A 9,460-nucleotide genomic window follows, 5' to 3' on the forward strand; every position below is an offset into this window, starting at 1 on the left:
GGCTGAAATTACAATTAGGTTGCATACCTTCTGCCCGATAAAAGGACAGTGATAGAAGGCGGTAGAGAAGTGTGCTTGGTAGGAGGGAGAACTAACGGAGACTTAAAACTGATCTGGGAGATAACCCACCAAGGAGGTAAGTTTTATATGGGAATAGTTGAGAGGTGGTAATAACTACACTTAACCCTCAGTCATATACTCCCAGGGCAAGGAATGAAATCAGTGCTGAGAATTTTGATAGTGGCCTGACTCTCTGTAAGTGTCTCATGGGTACTGTAGAATCCTAAAGCTGGAAAAGGGACCTGGGAGGGGTCATTCTCCCTGCAGCCCACCTTGAGACAAGTAAGCAAAGTTGTTAAAGTTCTGCTTTAGCAGAACATCCCACCACCACCCTCATTCTGGGAGCCTTTCAACAACCTGACTTATTTTTCTCTTCATATTAAAGGATAAACGAGGAAACCTGCAGGAGCATGAGCATTCAGCCTTACGGGACCACATGCTTCTGGTTTTAGAAAAGAACTTCCAGTTAGAAGAACAGGTAAATATTCAAGGGTTCAAGTATAAAGGGAGGCAACAGAATCGCTGGGATTTGTACTTGTTGGTATTTTTATATTCCCCTCTGTTTCAGTATAAGTCAACTGGAGGTAGATGTTTTTCTACTAAGTGGCCAGACTCACAGGCTTGTAGCACATTAAACTGGAAAGTGCTTTTGAGATCTTTGGGTTCAGCCCCCTCAACCAACAGATGAAGTAACTAAGCTCAAAGAAATTTTGATGTGTTTGTGATATTAAGGGGCAGAATTCAATCTCAAACCCATGTCCCTGATTCTCAGTCCAGTGCTCCCCGTGTTACACCACACTGCCTCTTTGCAGCCTATCCACACACCTTGTGGTTATTACCTGGCACCTAGTAGGAACCTAGTAGATGTTTGGCATTTTTAAATGAAATCAGTATTACCATGAAACAGCATTTGACTATCTGTCCTAGGCACCGTGGGTTTTATATATTTTGTAATAAGTCTTAACTTATTAACTTTGCAACCTACTCATACGTGCATATTTATTTCACTGCAATCAATGCATACATACATATTTATTTCACTGGGTTGTGATTATCAAGTGAAATTATGTGTGCAAATGCCAGCCGTAGTCCCTGGAATATTCATAGTGGACCTCAATAAATGCTGATTCTACTGAGTAATTATTCTAAAAGTTCATTATTTTGTTAGGGCATCTCAGAGGATCAGACTTTTCAAGCCCAGGTAGGGAAGAAAACCATCCAGCTGGAGAGAGGGAGCTGAATTTTACGGCTGCAGATTATTTTATGCTGTCTGATTCCATATTAAAGTAGCTGTGTGAGTTTCAGGGTCAGATCATGAAGAAAATTAGAAAGACTGATTAAACTGTAACTGGTGGAAGGCATGCTGCCTAGGAGCCATTCCCAAGTTCTTTCTGTAAGAGTTGCCTCATTCTTCTATCCACTGATCCAACAAACACGTGCCATATGTCAAGTACGATGCTAGTTGCTAGGGACACTGAGTCAAGGAAGACACAGCATGTACCCTTGAAGAGCTCACAAAAATGTAAACAGATAAGATGCTGTGCCTTGTGGGGGTACAGAGGCTGTAGCAGTTTGCTCTGTGGGAGTTGCAGAAGGCTTTTCAAGGTAACACATCCGAGCTGCATCATCTTGAAGGAAGAGAAGGTCCGTCAGTTAAAATGTTGTGGAAAGAGGATATTCCAGAAGAGGAAAGTTTATGCCAAGGCAGAGAGGCATGAGAGAGGCTGATGGTCCAAGGAAATGGGGTTTGGGGTAGAGAGACATCCAGGTGTGAGACAGGGAAAGGCTGAAGACTGGTGTGTTGGGTCCAGACTGCATTGGCCTTCCACGTAAGCTAAGAAGTTTCAAATATTTTACATTCAGTGATTTTTTAATTTATTCATATCCTGCTCTATTTAAGAAAGGGTTTAAGGGCCAAAGTTTGAACTAATGTTTGCCAGTAATAAGGATCTAAAAGACGTCTTTAAATAGGACGTTTTTAAATTGGTTTTAAATAGACGTTTTTAAATTGGTCAGCTAATTGTTTGGCTTTAAAAATAAGACAGCTGGTGGTAGCATGGAAGATGGATAGGAGAGAAGAGAATGAGGACAGAGGGACCAGGCAGAAAGATGCTGCAGTAAACTAGACAGTGTGGCAGTAGAGCCTGGCAATTGATGAGTGAGGGTCCTGGAGCCAGAAAGGCCTGGGTTCGAGACCTGGCTCCGCACATAGGAGTTCGGGCAAGCTAATTAACCTCTGTCTTCCACAATTTTCTCATTTGTAACATGGGGTTGTAGTGAGGGTCAAATTATATATGTGCGCTCTTAGCACAGTGCCTGGCTAACAATAAGCAGTTCAGTATTAGGGGAAGCGATACTGGAGGTGGTAGTGGGTGGTGGTAATGTCGAAGGTGAAGGCTTGACCAAGGCTGTGTCAGTGGGGATGGAGGGAAGGTATTGTTGGGAGGCTTTTACAGGTTGGAGTCACATGCTGTAGTTGAGGCAGGGAACTTGGTAATGTTATTAACTGAGATGGGCACTGCACACAGGAGCAGGTTAGACGTGAGGGGGGCGGGGCAAGAGGAGACGCTGAGTTTGCTTTTGGTCAAGGATGTCTGGTGCACACGTGGGAGTCAGCTCTTGGGGTATAAGTAGAAGATTTGGGGGCCAGAGATCAGATGGTTATTGCAGCCACTTGTGCATTATTTATAAAACATGTGTCAAATGCCCTCTGTGTGCCAGGTGCTGTGCTGGGCTTTGGGGATCGGGAAATAAGTGAAATGTAGCCTCAGCAATTTAGTGGAGAAAAAAATGACCAAATTAACCACATAAAAAAGCAATGAGTCATGAAGGTAAGTTATACTTCTAGAGTATGCTCAGAATGTCATGGAACTTAAGAGGTGGCCTAGGTAGGTGGTACTAGTGTGGAAGTATTTCTGGGAGGATATGCCCTGGAGTGAGGCTTAAAAAGTGGTCGCTTCTAGGTGAAGGAGGAAGTGACTGAGAGCAGGGCCTGAAACAGAAGGTGTGTAGTGTGCGAATGGGCATGAGACTGAAAAGGTGGCCAGGGGCAGATTTTTTTTTTTTTTTTTTTTTGCGGTACGCGGGCCTCTCACTGTTGTGGCCTCTGCCGTTGCGGAGCACAGGCTCCGGACACGCAGGCTCAGCGGCCATGGCTCACGGGCCCAGCTGCTCCGCGGCATGTGAGATTCCCGGACCAGGGGCACGAATCCGTGTCCCCTGCATCGGCAGGCAGACTCTCAACCACTGCGCCACCAGGGAAACCCATAAGGGGCAGATTTTGTAGGGCCCTGTACAGCCTGTAAAAGAAGGCCACTAGAGATGGTTAAATAGGAGGGGTGACCAGCCCAGATTTGTCACTTATTATTCTTCTGGTGACAGTATGGAGTATGATTTGGAGGAAAACAAGGCTAAAGACAGGGGGAGCATTCATTCATTCATTCATCTATTTAACAAATATTTATCAAGCACCTACTGGTGCCAGGCACCAGCCCAGTTGTTGAGGTTCCAGTGGACGGTGGGACTCATGCCAGTCCAGCTCCCATAGAGCTTCTTTTCGGGTATGTGTTTGTTAGGGACAGTGTATGATCTGTTGGGAAGCTATCATAGCAGCCCAGGTGAGAAATAACGCAGGCTGAAACAAGATGAGATGCAATGAGAAATGGATGTAAGAGTTGTTTTCTTGTGTGTCAGGAGCTAAAGATGGCAGGTATTGCTGGTGAAGTGGGTGTAGGGATAAGAGAAGGGTTGTCGAGGGTCACGCGAAGGTTTTTGGTTATTTCCCTCAAATTGATTATAAATTCTGAGAGGTGGTGTGTTTTGCCTACCACTTGCTAGCGGTATGCTGGGCAGGTTACTTAAACGCTCTGCCTCTGTTTCCTTACCTGTAAAGTGAGACTGATAGCCATACCCAACACATAGGGTTCTTTGAGAATTAAAAGAGATAATGAATATAAGGGTTTGACAGACTCAGCAAATTGCAGCTATTACTACTGATGCTGTGCATACAGCATCTAATGTGGTATGGCGATCAGGACTCTGTGGTTGTTTAATAAGTGCATATTGAATGAAAGAGGAGAACCAGTTCAGCAAATTTAGTCAAGTGGTGTCACTAGCATTAGATGAGCCATCAAATGGGTTACATATAGAAAAGGCTGATGAGGAATCTATGGATCTTTCTTTTCTTTATTATTCTTTTTTTGTAAGCACCTGCGAACATTTCTTAGAATTATATAGTAATCTACCTGTAAATATTTTCTATAAATATATGTATGTATATTTTTCCTAGAAATACTTAACCTGCAATATTTTCCTAGAACTATATTTAAATTTTAACTTGTGTGCATGCAGTTCAATGACCTCATTCATATTCTTGTTATTAGATTTCTGACTTATATAAGAGCCTAGAACAAAAAGAAAGTAAAATCCAGCAGCTAGCAGAAACCGTAAAGAAATTCGAAAAGGAGTTCAAGCAGTTTGCACAGTTGTTTGGCAAAAATGGAACTTTCCTCTCAAATATACAGGTGAGAAATGGCCTTTCTATTCATAATCAAGATTTAGCCTTCAATTAGCCGTGAGGCTTTTTCTTTTAATTTTTAAATGGAAATAATTTCAAATGTGCAAGAATAAGATAGTGCAAAGAACACCTGTATATTCTGCATCCAGATTCACTCATTGTCAGTATTTTGTCCCATTTGCTTCATTCATCGCCCCCTCCTTCTGGTCCCAAACTCCCCCACCCTGTCCCTGTCACCCCCCCACCCCCCGTGGGTATTCTTTCTGAACCCTTTGAGAGTAAGTTGTCTATCTTATGGCCCTTTACCCCTACATACTTCAGTATGTGTTTCCTAAGAATAAAGGTCCTCTTTTACATAACCTAGTACATTTAGCAATATTAGTACATGTTTACACTGGTACAGTACTTTTATATAATTTATGGCAATTACGGCTGTAATCAATGTTGGGCTGATATTAGTCACTTGATTTCAGATTCCCTGAGAGCATCTATAGTCCTGCATTTTGTAGTTAACAAAGTGAAATTACTAATTCCCCTGGGAAGAAAATGCTTTAAACATCACTAAAATATAGCAAAAATTACTTTGTAAATCATGAATGTTAAATAACCATAAACAAATTCCTAAAGAATAATGACTTCATTGTGATTATAAAATTTACAGTGGAAAATATTTCAAGATGTGATATGGGCAATCTTTTGGAAATCTGGATTATCCCAGAAAATGTAGGCCATATAATTTCCATATTTGTCAGCATACCATATGGATGTGTGTGTGAGTGTGTGTAGAAAAAAGGAAATCCATCATATGTTATTATCTCAATTCTGACCTTTTTCTAACACAAAAACCAGTCAAGAGTGAAGGCACTAAGGGTAAGAGTGGAGGAGAAATATAGTTTTATTTAGTCCCTTCCATCTAAAGAGAGCAACCAAATGTTCAGGCTTTAGCTCAGGCACTTCTGTACCACCTGTAGTGCTCAGGCCAGAACAGGTGGGCCTTCTTCCAGTGCATTCTCTGCCTTCTAGCAGAGTAGGAATGAATCAGAAGAGTAGCATCTAAGAGGAGGAAGTGATAAGGCAAGGAGAGAACAGAAATATAAAGATAGGGTAGAGAACCAAGAGGAGAGACACCAAGGGAGGAGTAAAACTCAGATGAAGAACAGTTCAAAGATTTGAAACAGGAGCAGAGACGCTGTGGAGGGGGAGGAAGGTATTAGGTGACTCATCTCTCTGAGATCCTCATTCAATTTTCTCTTCTGGACTGTGCATTTTTCATTTCATTAATTGATTAATTAAAGGTGAAATGTTTGAGTTAAAATATATAACCTCAACGAACTACTCAAATTTTTTTGACATGATGATCCACTTTGTACCGAAAGGTTCTTGCCAGTCACATTGACAAGTCCGCTTGGCTAGAAGTTCAGGTGCGTCAGTTATTACAAATGGCTAACCAGCAACAAAGTAAATTTGATCTGAGGCCTTTGGTGGAAGCGATTGATACAGTGAAACAGAAAATCACCCTTCTAGAAACCCATGATCAAAGATTAGGTATGTCTAATGTTTTATACTTATCTGTTGGTGATTCATTATTTCTACATGTGTTCATGAAACAAGCAGACCTGGCCGATGGAGAGTCACAGCTGTCCAGGATCAACAATGGCTGAATCTGGTATTTGTGAAACAGAACAGCATGAGGTTCTGGCCACTCAGGCAAAAATGATGAAGGGCCATGAGCGGGAGCTGGAACAAGCAAGGGGTGGAAATGGGCCAGAAAATTCCAAGAACAGGGAGTGATGGTTTTTTAAGGAGAGTAGACAGAAATGAGAAGGGGAAAGATGTGGTGGGAACATTGTTTTAAGTATAGAAAAAGAGACAGGCTTGGCTGTTTAAAAGCCTTCCAGTTAGAAAGCAGTGGGGCTTACCACGCAGATGCCCGCTAGCTCGGTACAGAGTGCATCTTCTCAACACTTTGGTGAGCCTCAGATCAAGAGGACACATTTGGGTTTTCTTGGTGCCAATCTTGCCAAGACACGAGAATCACGGAGTTGATATTATTAATAGTAATTGTCCATTGGCGGACATTGAATTCAGCTCATCTTTGGGATGTCAGAATTTTCTTGGTTCTCTTCGGATAACAAAATTCCTCTTTGGGCAAATTTTAAAGACAACTTTAAGGCCTTCAAGAGTCTTTTTTTCCTTGCAGTTGTTTTGGAAGGGGAGACTAACAAACATGATGCCCACATTAATATTCATAAAGCACAGCTGAATAAAAACGAAGAGCGATTTAAGCTGCTAGAAAGTGCCTGCTATAATGGAAAGCTCATCTGGAAGGTCACAGACTACAAGCTGAAGAAGAAGGAGGCGCTGGACGGACACACAGTATCCATCTTCAGCCAGCCCTTCTACACCAGCCGGTGTGGCTACAGGCTCTGCGCTAGAGCGTACCTGAATGGGGACGGGTCCGGGAAGGGGACGCACCTGTCGTTGTACTTTGTGGTGATGCGAGGGGAGTTTGACTCACTGTTGCAGTGGCCATTCAGGCAGAGGGTGACCCTGATGCTTTTGGACCAAAGTGGCAAAAAGAACCACATTATGGAGACCTTCAAGGCTGACCCCAATAGCAGCAGCTTTAAAAGACCCGATGGGGAGATGAACATTGCCTCTGGCTGTCCACGCTTCGTGGCTCATTCCACTTTGGAGAATGCCAAGAACACCTACATTAAAGATGACACCCTGTTCTTGAAAGTGGCTGTGGATTTAACTGACCTGGAGGATCTCTAATCACTGCTTCTGGGGTGATAAAAGGACTCCTTGAATCCAGAACCTTTGGTTAATGTAGTGACTGAATGTAGGCTTGACACACACTTGTATTTGGTTCTTTGCCCTTAATGTTTGAAGTCATTTTGAGATTTCTCAAGTGCTGTCTTCTTTTTACATTTTATTCTGTCCCAGTTTGAAACTGACAATACTTAGAATATCTTCTCAGTATTTATATTTTTATATCTCTTGAAAGATGTTAATTTTCTTAAAGGTAAGGTCTGGGGCATACCTCTTTTACTGGTGCTTAGTGTGGGGTCTCAGGGTGGGCCGTCTATAATATTAAATGTCACTGAGGACACAGAAGTAGAATTTCCAGTTGAAAATGCTTTGGTTGTTTTGTTTTGGTTTTTTTTTGTGGTACGTGGGCCTCTCACTGCTGTGGCCTCTCCCGTTGCGGAGCACAGGCTCCGAACGCGCAGGCTCAGCGGCCATGGCTCACGGGCCCAGCCGCTCTGTGGCATGTGAGATCTTCCCGGACCAGGGCACGAACCCGTGTCCCCTGCATCGGCAGGCAGACTCTCAACCACTGTGCCACCAGGGAAGCCCATGCTTTGGTATTTTATATTTGACCTTTAGATTCTAGACCTGACCGTAAGCCTGCAAAATCTTTTAGGGTAGGCTGTTCCAGTTAGGTAGATGGGTAATGTACTTCAATCTGCCCAGTTTGGACCAGACGTTTTCTGGTTATATACTGTATTTGTGGAAATTACTACACCTTTAATATTTTCATGAAGTTTACCTGTAGTCAGCAAGCACAGTTTTGCAAGGATGCATAAGAAGTGGTGAATAGAGTAAGCATTTTCATTCTCCCTGTTGAAGTGAAGCAGAAAGCACGGCATAGTTTATACATAAGAAGATACAGCCATCCAGCTAAAGTTCAGATTTTATTAGGTTCAAGCACGTGAAAAAAACGTTTTCAAACAAAATGATCAAATATTATCAGTTTCTGCACTGCTGGTGGGAATGTGAATTGGTACAGCCACTATGGAGAACAGTATGGAGGTTCCTTAAAAAACTACAAATAGAACTACCATATGACCCAGCAATCCCACTACTAGGCATATACCCTGAGAAAACCATAATTCAAAAAGAGACATGTACCAAAATGTTCATTGCAGCTCTATTCACAATAGCCCGGAGCTGGAAACAACCTAAGTGTCCACCATCGGATGAATGGATAAAGAAGATGTGGCACATATATACAATGGAATATTACTCAGCCATAAAAAGAAACGAAACTGAGCTATTTGTAATGAGGTGGATAGACCTAGAGTCTGTCATACAGAGTGAAGTAAGTCAGAAAGAGAAAGACAAATACCGTATGCTAACACATATATATGGAATTAAAAAAAAAATGTCATGAAGAACCTAGGGGTAAAACGGGAATAAAGACACAGACCTACTTGAGAATGGACTTGAGGATATGGGGAGGGGGAAGGGTAAGCTGTGACAAAGCGAAAGAGAGGCATGGACATATATACACTACCAAACGTAAGGTAGATAGATAGTGGGAAGCAGCCGCAGAGCACAGGGAGATCAGCTCGGTGCTTTGTGACCGCCTGGAGGGGTGGGATGGGGAGGGTGGGAGGGAGGGAGATGCATGAGGGAAGGGATGTGGGAACAGATGTATATATATGACTGATTCACTTTGTTATAAAGCAGAAACTAATAAAAAAATATATATATAATAAAAAAATAAAATAAAAATAAAATTTAAAAAAAGAAAAAAGAAAAAAAATATATTATCAGTTTCATAAGATTCAACTTAATAAATAATATATATATACATGTATACAAATAGTTTAAAGGTATTTCGGTAAGAATAGTAAATTAGTATGAGGATGGGCAGAATTTAGTACATGATGGAGAAAATGTCAAAAATGGATAAGAGGAATTTAAAACCTAGGGAGAACACCATTACAATTTCCAGTGGGTGTTAGTACTCCCATCCAAAACTGATGGCTAAAAGTAGTATCTCCTATTCTTTTTGAGAGGAATTTTGAATTCATAAATTGATATGAAAATGGGCACTTATGTAAACTTGTGATGTTTCTTGTCGAAGTCCTG

At 41.9% G+C, this 9,460-nt stretch overlaps 1 protein-coding gene across 3 annotated transcripts in view; it reads left to right on the plus strand.

Annotated features, from left to right (window-relative positions):
- TRAF5 (TNF receptor associated factor 5) overlaps positions 1-8,815 on the plus strand; it is a 47,450-nt gene extending 38,635 nt beyond the window's left edge. For all 3 annotated transcript variants that reach the window (XM_060090928.1, XM_060090927.1, XM_060090926.1), the window contains 4 exons: positions 446-538; positions 4,443-4,583; positions 5,953-6,121; positions 6,777-8,815. In XM_060090928.1, the coding sequence (XP_059946911.1) occupies positions 446-538; positions 4,443-4,583; positions 5,953-6,121; positions 6,777-7,354 (981 nt within the window). In that variant the 3' untranslated portion in view covers positions 7,355-8,815. The remainder of the gene's footprint in view (positions 1-445; positions 539-4,442; positions 4,584-5,952; positions 6,122-6,776) is intronic.
- Positions 8,816-9,460: the final 645 nt, after the last annotated feature.

The sequence above is a fragment of the Mesoplodon densirostris genome, chromosome 2 (genome assembly GCF_025265405.1).
Source record: "Mesoplodon densirostris isolate mMesDen1 chromosome 2, mMesDen1 primary haplotype, whole genome shotgun sequence".
NCBI lineage: Eukaryota > Metazoa > Chordata > Mammalia > Artiodactyla > Ziphiidae > Mesoplodon > Mesoplodon densirostris.